Below are 17,436 nucleotides of genomic sequence, written 5' to 3'. Positions count from 1 at the left end.
GTCATGTTGGAGATAACGACCAAATGGGGCAATCCATTTTGCCCATGAAATTCTTCCACTCTGTCTTGATGAACATATAAATTCCCATATGCAACCCAACATCAATCCCATCCCCCCACATCTTGACTTTCAGCTGATCTCTCAACCCTACTTTTGGTACCACCCTCCATATGTATCTTAAGAATGCCATGAATCCATTAAAATTGCTGTCCTCTACCACCTTTGCTGGTATGCCATTTCAAGTCTTATCTTCAACTTTAATTTTTTACAAGCTCAATACTCAATTCCCTCCATGTAGGTTGCACTCTAGCTTTCCTCTAATCTAAATAGGCATTTATATTCTATTTCCAGGGCAGATTTCAACATTTGAAATACAATAAAAACACAATAAAATTAATGTAATAAAAGCATATACTGTACAAAATAAATCAACAAAATAAGCCGACCTGGAGTGTTAAAGCCTGTATGGTGTTCTCTGATGTCCAGTAAAAGAAATATCGGCACTCGTCACCCCTTCAGCTGTAACTGCTTGTGCAAATGTATACAGTTTTAATATTTTATTTTTGTATTTTTATATATTTGCAATTAAAAAAAATCTTACAGAGCCCTTTGTCTCCCTTATCATCGGTTTTGCTTCTTAAAATCAAGCCTCTCTCTTGGTTATTGTTATTGACTTTGCAGGGATTACAGATATCTTTTAATGGAGAAGATGTCCTTCTCTTATTTATGCTCCCAGCTTTGCTCACTTTGTTAACCCGACACTGCCAGCGTTTCGATGAAGGATCGCCTGCTTCAGGGGCTACCGAGAGAGTTATTTGTTCTGCTGTGTTCCTCATTTACACCGCCGCCATAACATAATCAACATCATGTCACATCGCAGTTACCCAATAACAGCTCCACCCAGAACAATTAATCTTTTTAATGATCTATGGATTGCAACAGTATGCTTGATTTTCCAACAAATTACTAAAGGACCAAGATTTAAGATTCTCTCTCTGAATTGCAAATAATTAAGCAAAAATGTTGTACCACTGCTATTTAAGGTTGTAGCCACCTCTCAGTGCTTCTTTTCTATGATCTTTGCCACTAGGGATCCTCTATGTATATCAATGCTTTTTTAAAAATTCTTTTTTTTTTTGTGCAATTTTTTAATCACCACCACCTCCTCCAAGACTCCATTTCATGCATCCATGATCCATTCTATATAGAAATGTTTTCTCATGTTGCCCTGAATCTGCCTCCTTGGAGCCTCATATCATGACCTCTTGAAGTAGATCATTCTTTCCTCAGTCACTATGGTGGGCTGTGAATCATTTAAGTCTGCGACAGACAAGGAACTCACCACCACCCTGTGTTTGGAAATCATCTTGTTTTGTGCAGGCTTAACAACATATGCACAACTTTGTAGCTATCCCTACATACCTTAAGGTACTCTCCTAGCTTCTGTAGAGTATGCATTGGATGTTTATGAAAAGAATCCGTGATCCCAAAGTCAGTAGTTGTAGCAGTTGTGAGAACAGTTGGATGGCCAACTAATTGCTGAAAGTTGACCATCCCTGCCTTCCTGGTTTTGAAGTTTCCTTTGAGGTACTGTATTGTCAGACTGCCTGATTTTTTTTTTTTTTTTTTTTTACTTAATCATATTTACTTTTCTTTTAATTGTTTCCCATTCCTAAAAGAGTTTTTGTACTCACTAGTGAAACCTTATTATCATGTGTGACAGATTCTCATTTGAGTTTAATTGTGCTAAATATTGATTCAGAACAGCCCAGCCTTAATCTTCACCATCACTTTTAGCCTGTCCACTTCCTTTACAGAATGTACTATGCCTTGGCCACCTGTCAAGTTTAAGGTTGCAATTAAATTAGCTTGTTCTCTTTTAATCATTCTGAATTTCAAGTGTCTCAGAAAGAACTTGAACGTCATATGCATTGTAGCAAAAGCTTCCTGTCTGATTTTGTATTACTGCTTAGAGATGTTCCTCCAATTTAACATTATAAATATTTGAAAACACAAGAGCTTGTCATCCACAGTGAAGATCTTTTCCAAATGAAAGAAGCAGCTCCTGAATTTGGAACCTCATTGCGCCCTATATACCCGCCTACAATCTGTTTAAATCTCTTTCTACTCTTCCTCCCCCAGTACATGGCAGGCTGAATATTGCAACCATTTGTACTTTCATGGTGCTCTGAGAATTTCTATTAAGTGAGCATGCCAAAGATATCAAAAGAAATGCTGAGATGGTTTTATCTTATGTGACAGTTCAAGCTGAAGAGGAATATCAGGGTTTGTGGCAGTGCACTTTTTCCCTTATTGAACTGAACTGGAATTTATGATGCCAACTTAGACTCCACATTAGATGCTAAATTTGCACCTTACAGCCATCACGCCACAGGAAAATATTGGAAATCTTCAAACATGTCAAAATGTTCTTTACCATACTGAAGAGTCAGCATGAAAATCTGACACAATAAGCAGGGTAAACTGTATGTGCTATTGAATGCCTTTATTAAATGGCCTATGCACTACAATTTTAGTGTAATGCTAAAATGGCATTTAGAAAATATATTAAATTTTTTTATATTATATCTGCTAAAATATAGAATTTATACTGCATAAACAAAATTAGCATACATGCTAACAAAAAAAAAAAAAGGTACAGGGTCTACACATTATGTTCATGATTGCTAAATTGTGTGTGGCCACTACAAAACTAGCATATACACACTAAACTGAGCATGCTGAGTTCTCTGTTGCTCAAGGCTCTCTCTGTTTCAAACCTATATAAAAGTTAGCCAGACATTTGTGTTGGTTCTCAGTGCTGGGAAGAGAAGTGGGAGAGCAAAAAGACTCCAGGAGAAGACATGAAAGACAAGACTTCCAGAAGAGGAAAACCCCAGTGTGCCTTTGATGTCTGCCAAGGAGGCAGTAGGAGGAGGAGGAAATGGCAGAGGAATGGGAGCAGAGAGGAATGGCATAATCCTGAAAGCTGTGCCACACATAGCCAGGATGACTGATCCATGCACTCACATGGCATCCATGCAGGAGAGTCTGCAAAGAGAAGGAGGAATGGTGCATTAGCCAGTCCTAGCACCTTCATGCCATGGACATAAAGGAGGGAAATCTGCCTGGCCTGATTCTGAAAGGCACTGGAATTGGACCATCCCGGTTTATGAGCACCCTGTGGCTTTGGGAGCAGGACCAGTATTTGCCGTCATGGTACCCTGTACCAGCAATCTTAAAAAAAAACAAAAAACTGGAGAGCGCACATTCAGTTACAGCCCTGGCCGATACTGCAAAAAGGGATATAGTGTGGCAGGGTCTCAAAGCTCTGAGAGAAGAGCGCTGCAGTCATTATTTATTTATTTTTAATTTTTATATACCGGAATTCCTGTATACAATACAAATCAGTCCGGTTTACAATAAACGAAAAGATTGCCCCAGTCTGGGAGGTCAGACCGGGGTTGTTTACATCGAACAATGAACATCGAACAATAACATTGAAAAATAACAATTAACAATTAAACATTGAATGTTTTCGTGACCTAAATTAAAATAATTAAAAAGTTAAATATTGCATATATATATGTTGAATATTGTTAACTGTATAAAACAATAAATTTAAGGTTCAATCAGGATAAGGTGCTTAGTTGGATTCTGTAAATTGGAACGCTTGTCTGAAGAGCCAGGTTTTTAACTTTTTTTTGAACTCTGGCAGACTGGGTTCAAGGCGTAGGTCTGGGGGGAGAGCATTCCAATGGTGTGGTCCTGCGGTTGAGAGTGCTCTTTTTCTTAGTAAAGATGTTGCTGGTGGGGCGAACAGTGTGCCTCTGTAGGCGCTTCTGATGGGTCTGGAGGATAGGTGTGGACGAAGTTGCGTTTGGAGAGATATAGGGGCGATGTTGTTTATTGATTTGTGAATAATGGTAAGGGTTTTAAAAAGGATTCTCTGTTTGATGGGTAGCCAGTGGAGGTTGCTCAGGATAGGGGAGATATGTTCTTTTTTATTGGTGTTTGTTAGGATTCTGGCGGCGGCGTTCTGTACCATCTGAAGGGGTTTGATACTGTTAGCGGGGAGGCCAAGCAGGATTGCGTTGCAGTAGTGGAGTTTTGAAAAAATAATGGATTGTAGGACAAGGCGAAAATCATTAAAGTGAAGGAGAGGTTTTAACTTTTTGAGGACTTGTAATTTATAGAAACAGTCTTTGGTGGTGGTATTTATAAATTTTTTCAAGTTAAGTTGATTGTCAAGCCATGCTCCTAGATCTCTGACGTCTGAAGAGAGATCAATATTTGATGAGGTGGATTGATAAAGGTAAGGTGAGTTGATGTGTGGGTCGTGTGAGATAAGTAGCATCTCTGTTTTGCTGGAGTTTAAAATCAAGTTAAGGTTGGAGAGTAGTTGTTTAATTGGTTGTAAACAGTCCTCCCAGAAGGATAAAGTTTTTTGAATAGATTCTGAGATGGGTAAGAGGATCTGGATGTCGTCTGCGTAGAGGTAGTGGGTAAGCTTGAGTTTTGATAGCAGATGGCAGAGGGGGAGGAGGTAAATGTTGAACAGGGTGGGAGATAGAGATGAACCTTGTGGAACGCCTTGGTCTGATAGGATGGGTTCAGATTCCTTGTTGTTTATTCTGACTTATTACCCGGACTGCTGGATCTGGGTCAAGACTCAGCACAGTCTTTGGACTGTCGAACCGCATAAAGATTATCAAAATCATGACAATCTATAGTAACTTGTGGAATCGCTCTTCATGAGAGATAGCGTTAAATTTTAAGCAGTAAACACAGGCAAAATAACAGTTGGAGAACAGCATGCCATGTAACATAGCATACATCTGATTTAGACCTCGCTTCATCATTTTGCTATAAATATAGGAAAAATAGCGCCTGCAATAAAAAAGGGGCATGGTTAGAGAAATTTTTCAGGTACCGCATTGTATAGCTATATTACTGCAATGAGCATTAAATTTATCACACCCATGATATTTTCATATCGCAAGCTGAGAAGTGCCCGGACAGGTTTCAGTCAAGGTAGGTAGAGAGAAAATGGTACAAATCTATTCTTCTTTCACCTTCCATCCGTCCAAATCACATTCAAATCTTCACTGATGGTAACTGTGCTGTTCGTACATATGACTGCGCATGTAAAACTCCCCCCCCCCCCCCCCCGAAAACCCAACCCAGAGTTCATAATGCCCCCTCTTACAGTGGCATAAAAAGTTCACAAATCAGTGGATCGCCACAGAGGCTCTCTCCCTCTGAAACAGGATCTGCAATATTTTATCGCAAACCCAGGTTCGGCCATAAAGCACAGCTGTCGCAGGCATAACGCCAGGAAAAAAGGTGTAGTTATTTCTGGAGTTAAATCCCACGATAGCGTGCGTTACGGTATCACATGCAACGTTGAACAGTCCTCATTTCCATTTACTCTGCTCAAGACTCCTCCCACTTGAATACATTTTTCAAAATTTTCATATGCATCTCATGATGCACGGGCGTTAGGACCATAACGCCTGCGATAATGCCCTAATGCAATTTGATGATTGAGCCCGTTAGATTTGGATTTTGGTTTTAGTAACTCGCCTTTCCAAACCTATGCTCAAGCCAAATGATGTTTCAGATGCCATAAGTAGTTTCCAGTCCAGGAGAGCTTACAATACAGGTCGGTATCTGAGGCAATCCGGAGGCAAATTAATTTTCCAAGATGTTCTTTTATAGGTGTGCACCCATTAATTTTAATGCTAATGTACAATGAGACATTACAATAAAAATGCAATAGAGCCTTAGTACATGCTGGAGCCTTAGTGCAAAGCACACTATTCCATATGTATGCTAAATACGCTAAGTGCTTATGTTAACTTTAGTTCATAGGCCCCTAAGTTTTGCATTTAATGAAGGGATATGCACAGAAAAAAAATTAAGTTTGGTTGCCATTTTTTATTTGTATCATTCATTTTGTTTCCAAAGATCATTTGTTTACTTTCTTATTTCTACCATTAGTCAATAGGGAAAGCAATGCATCCTATTTTGAACTCTAACATTGGGGTTTTCTGTTCAAGTTTAATGAAACTTGTAGACAGATAGCAGCAGAAGGAAGAGCACGCCAAGAAAACAAGAGTGGGGAAAAGTGGCACCAACCAAGGCATGAACAACCCAAGGCGATGAGAGAGGGACCAAGCAGAACAGGGGTCATGACCAGCCCAAGCAAGAACACTCCGAAGCACTGTGAGACGGACAATGCGGTATCAACAGTAATATGAAGTCCCCAAGGCACTGTAAGAGAGACAAAGCAGCACCAACCATGACATGGACACTCAAAGACAAAGGAAGGGGACAAAAGTGGCAAATTAACACCCCATGGCACCAAGAGAGGGGCAAAGCAGCATGAACAGTGACATGAAAACCCTAAAGAATCAAAATTGGGGCAAATGACACCAACAATAGTGCCAGAAAGACTCCAAGCCATCAAAAAAGGGGCAAAGGGCAGCACAACCTTGGTATTGTAAGAGTACGCCTACTGGTCAAAGACATGGTAGACTGTTTGTACAGTAGTGGTCAAGGATTATTTTTATATTTTTCATAGCATCTTACAGAATGTAAAGTTCATTTTAGTTTGTTTCTTTAGTATTAATGCAGGTGTTTTCTGTCCCCGAAGCCTGCATTTTTTTTTTTGTTGCAGCTAAGAAACCACAGCTAAGCCGGAAACGCATAGGAGGTAGTAGAAGTAGGGTAGTGCAGCTATAAATGTTGCGCTGTGAAATATCAGGGTTCAGCAGAGCACCTCCACCTGAGCTACAAAATGTCAAGTATGAGCAAAAGCTTTTAAACCATCACAATTATGATTTTGGTCATTGGTAAAACCACAAACCAGCTTTATGGACACAAGCGAACAACTTTTGATCTTTGAGAATCAAAGTGATAATGAACTCATGGTAATGAACTGGGTTAACAAGCAGGGATAGTGCCCCCTGATAACCCTCCAATCAGGAATGAGCGAACTTTGGCCAATTAGGGCCTAGCTGTGAAGCACCAACCAATCAGGTGCCCAGCAATATTTGGCACCACCCACAATGCCAAAATGGCCCTTTTAACTATGAGTACTGGAACTTTGGAGATCAGATAGTGGTGAAAAAAACAAGAGATGCTGACAGCAGAGGACATCAGAGAGACATACCCTGCTAAAGAACTCAACTGGGCATTGACTTCTAAGCCGCTCAACTACAGATGACATAAATCCAAGATGAGGGTTGGGTGTTTTTATTTAGAAATACAAAGCCAGCCACACAGGTTGAGCAAATAGGGCTGAAGCTAGCACAATAAACTGTGAATTCTTATGGTTTCACCACGATTTCTAGAGGGATCCAGGACTGGAAAGAGTCTAATAGGGCCCTAGGTTTACAGCATCAACATATGGGGCAAATCAGCACAGAGTGGCATGAAGATCCCAAAGCACAGAGTAAGCAGTATGGCAGAGCATTGAGTTAGGGGTATGGAAGCAAGCTCAGTGGTATCAGCAGTACAAGGCATAGAATAAGGGACAAGGCAGCAAGAAGAGCAGCATCAGTACCCACAAGACTGAGTAGTAAGGCATCAAGAGGAGAATGTCGGCGGTAGTAGTAGTCTTGTCCTGATGATACACACTGTAACCATCTCACAGAGATTACAGTTTTTCTCCTACTGCTAGGCACTACCTCAAACCACAGCTAGATAGTGATTAACTCTAATAGCACACTTTACTTTCTCCTATAAATTATCTTTTTTCCCAATCTTTTCTATCATTCTAAATTTTGAAGTAAGGAGCTTCAGAATTTCTTCCTTCTCTCTCTCTGAGATCCAAAAGAGAACAAAAATGGTCAATGCTCAAAGTTTTAGTTTCACCAAACAAATTATGAAGTCATGTCATTTAGCTGCCAGCTGGGATAGGCTATTTACAAAAGTGCTGAAACATGATCGGTTCTTCATGAGATAGATTTGCATATAACAGAGGCAGTACATACAAATCTGCCTCCTGCATATTCATTGTGGATATCCTGAAAGGCCTGGGCTGAGAACCACTATGTCAGAGGAAAGTGTATAATCAAGTAAGCACTCCCTTTCTGTGAGAAAATCTGATTTCATGTTTAATACAAGAATCACCTATTTGAGTATGTTCAGCCACACCTACAGGAAAGATTAGCAGCGAACACTTTACATCTATGTGTTTCTTTCCCCCTAGACAAGAACTAATCAATCTTCTCCCTAATCTCCGAGAACCCATTATTAAACTATATTCATAAATATAGTTATTCCACTGGCTGAATGAGTTCATGTTGTGCCTTCTCCCTAAGACTCAGCTTTACCATTGCATAATTAATGAGGTCCTTCCACACCTCCAGATATAAATATCCAAATAAATCACTTTCCATAATAGAGTCTTTAATGATGTTCTAGCCAACTGTTCCTGAGATTCATTGCTTCCACCTTCTAGGAGCTTTCTTTTCACTAACCTTGGAACTTACAAGGTTCCTCTTTTTAATTAGTAAATGATACAGTACCATACATGTTCTGACAAATTTTAATGCATATATATATATGAGATATAGATGCACACATACACACATAGGTACACTGCATATGTACTATGCAGAAAATACATCCAACTATATAGTGGTAACTACATGTGTGGCATTCCATGCCGTCTCTGTGTGCAGTTCATCATCATTGGGGCAATTTTCATGTACACCTGCATGATTACAAAGTCCACGTGTACTTTTACCCATCAACTTTACACAAGTTTTCAAATGGGAAAGGTTCAAGCAAATTTTCTCTTTGAAAATTGTTCCAAGAAAAAGTAGCCGCAGAGATTTGCACCTGGCTTTCTCAGCAGGGACTTTTTCTGTGGAAAGTAGCGTGGTTTTTGACATGGAAATGCAACGCTACGCAAGTTGCTGCCTCCCCCAAACTGAACCTTTGCAAGGGAAAACCTCTGCACAAATCGGGTAAAAAAATACGCTCATCGTGGAACACCGTGCATACTTTTAGCCACACGGTGGGCAGGCAGTTTTTAAAAAGCCCATTTACCTGGGTAAATCTGTGTTTACCTGGATAGATGGCTTTTGAAAATTGTTCTCAACATGGAACATAAACGTCCTTCGGAAAAACAAAGGTACACGGAGCCTTATGCTCTTGCCCACTGTATGCATGTCTTTTTTATATGCATGCAGCTCCATTGCATAGGCCTAGGTGGGTAAAATTTCAGATACCATTTATCAAAGTAAATGAGTTATCTACTAGAGATGTGAATCGGAACCAGAATCGGTTCGGATTTCAGTTCCGATTCACATCTCTATAGATGTGAATCGGAACCAGAATCGGTTCGGATTTCAGTTCCGATTCACATCTCTATTATCTACCTAAGTAAACTGGCTGGCTGAAATTTTCCCAGGTAAAAATATGTCCAAGGATCAACAATGTATGTACTTTTCTTTTGGCGTCCACTGGATTGCAACATCTGAGGTTGCATGGTTTTTCCAAAGGCAGGTTTTATCAAACAGTTCTGATCAATTTGTTTGTTAGGGTAACTAGAAAGCACTAGGAGTAGTGCACTTGGATGTCAGTAAGGCCTTATATATGTTTCATATAGGCAACATAAGAATAAACTGAGAGCCCTTAGTATAGGCCCTAGAGTGACTGGCTGGGTTAGCAACTGGGTGAGTAGGAGGCATCACAGTGCAGCGATAAATGGAGTTCACTCCAAGGAGAAGGGGCATTACTAGTAGTGTGCTGCAGGGATCAGTTCTTTTCAACATTTTTCATAAGTGACATTGTGCAAACATACACATGGAACAGCCTCCCTATGAAGGTGATGGAGACAAGGACAGTATCTGAATTCAAGAAAGCATGGAATAAACACAGAGGATCTCTGAGGGAGTGATAGGGATTGTAAAGCTGAATAGTTGGTGTTGTATGGCCTTTTTCTGTGATCACGTTTCTAAGTTACTTTTTCCTAGGCAAAACGTATACAGGCTCGGGGGGCAAGGATAGCTCAGGAGAGGCAACAGTGCCCAAAGTATTGTTTTCCATGAAAAAGTACCTATACAAAAAGCAAGTGTGAACCTCTGCTGGTATTTTCTCCCTAGGCAATTTTCAAATAGAAATTATGTTCATACATTTCCACTGAGAATTAGTGCAATGTCTGCAGGCAAACGTACCTGTAGATTTTGCAACTATGTGGGCAGATGTGAAAATTGCCCCAGAAGTATTTTTCAGGATAAATATAGTAACACGGTTAATTACAGCAGAAAATGATCAAAATGGTCCATCCAGTCTGCCCAACAAGCTTATGGTAGTATCTGCCCAGGTTTCTTTTTTACTGGGTGATGAGCCTTCTTGAAAATTCAGACAGTGCTGGTCCATGTGCTTTGCTTATGGACTTGGCTGTAGAAGCAGTCCTGTACTTTTTCCTCATATGTCTGCATATCAGTACCCCCAGACCGTAAAATTCAGGGCCCGATGCTGGTTGTCGTCTGAATCCAATACCTCTTTTCCATACCCCACCCTCGTCAAAAGAGAGAGAGAGTAATGTTGCAGTTGTGTCAAAGCAATCAAGGCTTATTGGTTAAAGGCCGAATTTTAAAAGCCCAGCCCGCACCGAAACGGGCAGATACGGGCGTGGATGGGACGCGCGTGCGCCGCGGGGATTCTGTAATGCCCGCAGTCACGCGCGTATCTGCCCTGTCGTGCATCGGAAGGGCTAAACTTAAAAGGGGCGGGCCGGGACAGCGTCATCAGGCACTGTCCCGCTGAAGCGTGTGCCGGGATCCAACCGGCCCCTGCTGCCTCCGAAAACAAGTTTTAAAACCAAAAACAAATGCAGGGTAGTTAGCGGTGTTTTAGGGGAGGCAGGCTAGGTAGTGGGTTTAGGAAGTTTCTTTATTGGAGCGGACTGGGAGGGAACTGGGGACAAGGCCTATTCCGTCACCGTGCGCAGGTTGTAAAATCCTCCCCCACTTATGCGTGCACAGATATAAATTATATGTAATTCTAATTTTTAAAAAGGGGCCTTAGATGTCATCCAGGAAATTATAAACCAGTCAGCCAGACGTCAGTGCCAGGCAAAACGATAGAAGCTACTCTTCAAAACAAAATTACTGGCCACATGGATACATATTGCCTAATGGGGAAGAGCCAACATGGATTTAGGAAAGGGAAGTCTTGCCTTACCAATCTACAAAAACTTTTTTTTTTTTTAAGGTGTTACATAGTAACACAGTAATGACAGCAGAAAAAGTCCAAATAGTCCAGCCAGTCTACCCCGCAAGTTTCTTATAGTAGTAACTGCTGCCCCATGAAGGTTACCCCCATGTTTCTGCTGAGAGTAGTAACTGCCACTCTGTGCAGGTTACCCCCAAGATTTATGTAAAGGGTTAGCACCGAAACATAGAAATGACGGCAGAAAAGGACCAAATGATCTGCCAGTCTGCCCAGAAAGCTGATACCAGTATCTTCTGCACTCTGCAGGTTAACCCTCATGTTTATCAGTTTCCCCAGACAGTAAAGGTCAGGGTCTTTGACTGCTGTCTGAATCCAATTTCCCTTTAACCCAGGGCTTCCCCAGTCCTGTCCTGGAGACCCCACAGCCAGTTGCAGGTTTGGGAAGCCCTGCCCTAACCCTTGCCGTGGAAGCAGAGAGCAATATCGCAGATGCATCAAGTGATTAAGGGTAGTAAAAGCCGCATCAGCAAGTTACCCCCCCATGTTTATTTGTTCACCAAACCGTAAAAGTCGAGGCCCTCGTTGGTTGCTGACTGAATCCAATTCCCCTTTTTCCACTGCCATTAAAGCAGAGAGCAATGTCTGAGTTGCATTAACAGTACCAAGGCTTATTTGTTAAGAGTAGCAATTGCTCTCCAGCAAGTTACACCCATGCACTCCTTTCTTTATTATTTCCCTCCTACCTCAATATTTACGATCCAAACCAAACTGTCAAACCCATTGCAATATTATTACTAGCAATGCCATTAGAGGGTGAGCAGCCTTCATGCTGCTTGAACGTGCTTTGCATTTGGACTCGGCTGTAGAAGCAGTCCTCTGCTTTATCCCTAAAGTCTACATAGCAGTGCCCCACACCGTAAAAGTTGGGGCCAGCTGTTGGCTATCATCTAAATCTGATTCCCCTTTTTCCCCTTGCCGAAGCAGAGATCAATGTTGCAATTGCGTCACAAGCATCAAGGCTAATTGGTTAAGGGCAGTAATCCCCATGCCTTCTCTTAAAGATAGTAAACTGCTACTCCATGCAAGTTACCCTCATGCACCCTTTTCTTCATTTCCAACCTCTAGTCATTAGGGATCCACAATCTTCATCCCATGCCCTTTTGAATTTGTTTACTGTTTTTGTCCTCACCACCCCTTCCAGAAGGGCATTCCAGGCATCCATCTTGCTTTCTTTGGAAAAGTATTTCCTGATAATGGTTCTGAGTCGCCTCCCCCAGGTTTAATTTCATAACCCCTATTTCTACATCTCCTTTCCAATGGAAAAGGTTCAAAGATCATGCATCATTAAAACTTTTCAGGTATCTGAAGGTCTGTATCTTATCTCCCCTGCACCTCTTCCCTTCCAGGGTATATATATATTTAGATCCTTCAGCCTCTCTTCATAAGTCTTCCGATACAGACCCCACAACATTTTCATTGCCCTTCTCTGGACCGCCTCTATCCTGTCTCTATCCTTTTTGAGATACGGGATTCTGAATCGAATACAATACTCCAGGTGAGGTCTAAGGACCTATACAAGGGCATTATCACCTCCTTTTTCCTGCTAGTTATTCCTCTCTCTGTGCAGCCCAGCATCCTTCTGGCTTTAGCTATCTCCTTGTCACATTGCTTCACCACCTTCAGATCTCCAGACACTATCACTCCAAGATCCCTCTCCCAGTCCCTGCACATTAGCCATTCATCCCTCATCACATACAGCTCTTTTGGATTACCACACTCCATATGCATGTCTCTGCATCTCTTGGCATTGAATCCCAGCTGCCAAGTCTTATTTATTTATTTTATTTATTTAACATTTTTCTATACCGAACTTCATGACAAGCTTCATATCAGGCCGGTTTACATCAAACTTAGGGATTAACTGAACATAACCATATAACAACCACTCTTCAAGCTTTCTTAAATCACTTCTCTCGATTCTTTCAGGAGTGTCCACTAAGTTGCAGATCATTAGTATCTTCTGCAAATAAACAAACTTTTCCTTCTATCCTTTCCGCAATATCGCTCACAAAGATAGTGAACAGAACCAGTCCCAAAACTGATCCATGTGGCATTCCACTTAATACCATTTTCTCTTCAGAATAAGTACCATTTACCATTTCATGCTGTCACTTGTCTGTTCACCAGTTTGTAATCCACTCCACCACCTTGGCGCCCACTCCCAAGCTTCTCATTTTATTCATAAGCCTCCTATGCGGGACCACATCAAAAGTTTTGCTGAAATCCAAGTAAATCACATTGAGCACTCTTCCTTGATCCAATTCTGTGCACAGCTTGGCACAGATGCACTAAACATTTTCCCCACAGACACAAAATGGGAAAACCCCTTTAAGTACATCAGACCCAGGCCTCCTGAAAGCAACAGTGGTGGCTTTCTCAAACGCAAAGATACTCTGCAGTTAACAGCTTTAAGGAAAACAAACGGGCCTATTTAAGAAGTCTAAGATATTTTTCTCTCCTTAGGATACTTAATTTACCTCAAAAGTAATTCAATTATTAAGTAATTGAATTGTTTGGTCTTGTTTTGCTGTGATGGGCAGGACCCTGTTCACTTTGGCACGTCTGAATGCTCCTCTGTGACACTTGAGGACTTGAACCAGAAGTACTGTTAAAGAACATAATTTCCAATTTGACTCCTTGCCCTCCCTAGCAGATCAGCTGCAGTGCTATCCCTGGTTTTCAAGATAATTCGGCTTAAGTGCTACTTCACTTTCCTGAAGCACAGTTTTGCGATGCAATCAAATTTTCAGCTCCACGGAAACAATTTAAAGTATGCAAGTTTTCAACCAATAGTCATCTTCCCTATCTGATACGGCACACACATTATATTTTGACTTTTTTTTTTCTATAATCCGTCAAATCATTTAGCCCCCTTAAAGCAATTTACAGAATTCACCTGATGCATCAAGGTTTCTTCCCATAGACACAGGATGGGAGGGGGAAAAAAAAAAACCAAACACTTAGTGATTCAGGCCCCGAGAGGAAAATGAAATCCCGATCTTCTCATCTATGGTTGTATACATGCCTTGAATTTAAAATTAAAAAGGTTTATGATTCATAGAGTATACCACCGCACAGGAAAATAACCAATTCTTCATGTGCAGAATTGGATGAATGAAGTATACAAATCTTAATTATTCTTACTGGAGAAGTGCATCCTTTTCCTACCCATTTCTAGAAGAGAAGTGGTGCAAGAAGCTGAGACTGAGGGAAACATAGCAGAACGGAAAAGCGTACGGGTTAGATTGAAGTTTAGGTCAAAAATAGGGTAAAAACAAAAATAATGCCAGAAGCCTGCACATCAGCATTTTCTTGCACAGTTCTAGAAGAGCACACCTCCTACCCAAGGATTTAATTTCCCTGAACATTCTTTAAAAGGAAACATTTCCATGCAAAAAAAAAAAAAAAACCCACGCACAAACAAGAAAACTTATTTAATAAACACGGTGCAATTTTTGCCCGATTCTTAAATTTTGCACTTTTGTTCAAAGGACCCACAATGCTTTCCACGGAAGCTTTCCTAGCATGTGCCTTTTTTTTTCTGTGTCATTTTCTCTTATAGAAGGTCTGGGAAATAAAACCCTTGCTCCACAATCTGAGTATTAGGATGATGCTTAAAAAATAAATAAATAGAATTTTACAGGAAATCAAACTTTGCTAGTTTATTAATTTCATGATTAAATATATTAGCCTGTGTGCACAACTTCTGTTTCGGAATAAGTAATTCAACTGATTTTTTTTTTTTTTTTTTGCAGGATTTGATACCAGCATATTGCCAATCTGCAAGGATTCATTAGGATGGATGTTCAACAAACTAGACATGAACTATGACCTATTGCTGGACCATACAGAGATCAACGCCATTTACCTTGATAAATACGAACCTTGCATCAAGCCACTCTTTAATTCTTGCGACTCCTTTAAGGATGGGAAGCTTTCCAACAATGAATGGTGCTACTGTTTTCAGAAGCCAGAAGGTATACATTTTAAATTCCTCACGGTATTTGGAAAAAATTAATAAATAAAGTCGGCATTGGTTGAGTAGGGCATTTAGAATTATTAATTAGACTGCGCAGTCATCCTGCTGAAATCCACAAAAACGAATAAATATTAGCGTGGTCCAGCTTTTCAATGATATGTGCTCAGATATTAAGCAATACTTTTTTTTATTATATCAATAATCAAAGATATTTTGTTATCCAGTAAGATTAATGTTTAGTGGTTTATTAATATCATGCTTACAGCTCTCATATTATTCTGGTCACAGTCATACTGTGATCTGGATCTCACTCTGATATCATAATTGCATACATATAATCACTCATAAGAAACATACAAACCATACCAAAGATCGAATGTGTTTTTTTAAACTGGCCTACATACATTGCCATTTTGATCACCTTAGTCTAGTATGTGCTTTATGAAAATGACTAATAGTCTGCTCTTTCTTAGAATGTTTTTCACATGGCGTTTGAAACCTGTCTTTTTTAAAGTGCTGTTGGCTTGTTTCTTATGTTCAGTTTTTGAAAATATATATATATATCCATTTTATTTCCAATTGTAAGATAACAGGAGCACTTAGCTTTTCCCAGCCCTCCCGAATAGCATCATGAAAAGCAGCAGGCAGCTTGTCAGCCATGCTAACCTGAGGGGTGCTCATGTGCCAGATATTGTGCTGCTTTTACAAAGTAGACAGCCACACACTATGAACGAGACTGGGAGTACTATTTATTTCCCTTTTGACTTGAAACCGAATTGATGCAATTTCAGGTGACATGCATTTTATCTTCCTCCTTCTTGATTCCTCCAACAGAGACGTTCACACAGAGATGATTGTACTGTGAATAGTGTGCTATTTGTTTTCCCTATGGATCTTGTCTTGATAGTTCATATTGTTATTTTACTTTACGATGGATTTCCTTGCTTTATGAATTGATAAACTGATTAACCAATGAAGAAAATTAAAAAACTTAATTCCTGCCTCACTGTGGCATGACACCGTGGACCACAGAATGGACCTGTAATGCAGATCAAGATCTGTTGGAGTTAGCTGTACAGGTGGCATCATTCCAGGATGCACCACAGAGGCTCAGACTAGCCCATTAGGGATGTGCATGGGAAAAAATTTTAGTTTGGTTTTTTTTTCATTTCCGGGATTCTTGTTCAGATTTCAGTATGTTTAATATTAATTTTGGTTCAGTTCCTTTGCCGAACTGAAACCAACATTAAGGGGGTCAATATTCAAACATATTTACCTGGGTAACTCGCAATTTATCTGGCTAAATACCAGCTTTTTAATATATATATATATTTATGTTTTTATACTGGGCTCTTATCCAGTTAGATTTTAGCAAGATAAAGGAGGATCATTCTGAGAGTATTCCAGGGCAGGGTAAAGTTATCCGGCTAACTTAACCGATTTTCCAATGTACCCGGGGTAAGTTAGCTAGATAACTTTAAGCCTCCCTCAGAGCAGTTCTAACTGGATATCTTTTGAATAAATCCACTTAAATGGTGGCAAATTTGAAGCAAATTCCCTGGCTCTCTACCTGTAAGAACAAGTACCAATAATTACCAGAGCTTCCCCTGAACCCTGCCTCGCTTGAAGCCCACCAAATAGAAAATAATCCAGTGGCTAGTGCCCTGAGGCAGATCTCCTTGTTTATTTATTTATTTATTTAATGACAAATGTGATCCTTCCTGCCTCCCTCCCCACCCATCCATCCATAACCTAACATCTTCTGCTTCCCTCACTCGACTTCCTCCAAAGCTCCAAAACCCCAGACGGGAGCAAGATCTGGCCTTACTTGCTCACAGGGCTTCAAGCATTGTTCTGATAGCAACGCTCGAAGTGTAAGCTTCCCAGAATGGCTGTCAGAGATTTCTTCTAACAGCAATGCTGGGGCTTGCTCCTTTCTCCCGTCTCCATTGGAAAGACAAAAGACCCCAGTGGAAGGAGGGAGGTCAAAGGGGCTGTAGGAGATTCAGGGGCCATGGGGGAAGGCACTTCATTTTATTGGCAAATAGTGCGTGTTTGTTTGCTAATAGAGCGCGCTACTTGCCGAACTGAAAATTGACTCATTTATCACATTACCTCCCATTCGGGTAAAATGAAAGCACGGCCCCCCTATTAGCCTTGCCTCAATCACCAGTCTTGATGCGATGATTGCAAAATCTGGG

At 40.6% G+C, this 17,436-nt stretch overlaps 1 protein-coding gene across 1 annotated transcript in view; it reads left to right on the top strand.

Annotated features, from left to right (window-relative positions):
• SPOCK1 (SPARC (osteonectin), cwcv and kazal like domains proteoglycan 1) overlaps positions 1 to 17,436 on the top strand; it is a 384,555-nt gene that overhangs the window by 348,369 nt on the left and 18,750 nt on the right. Inside the window, exon 6 of the mRNA XM_029583840.1 lies at positions 15,012 to 15,233. Within this exon, the coding sequence (XP_029439700.1) occupies positions 15,012 to 15,233 (222 nt within the window). The remainder of the gene's footprint in view (positions 1 to 15,011; positions 15,234 to 17,436) is intronic.

The sequence above is a fragment of the Rhinatrema bivittatum genome, chromosome 18, assembly GCF_901001135.1.
Source record: "Rhinatrema bivittatum chromosome 18, aRhiBiv1.1, whole genome shotgun sequence".
Lineage (NCBI taxonomy): Eukaryota > Metazoa > Chordata > Amphibia > Gymnophiona > Rhinatrematidae > Rhinatrema > Rhinatrema bivittatum.
The sequence above is the reverse complement of the archived record's forward strand: the minus strand, read 5'-3'. Positions and strand labels throughout refer to the sequence as shown.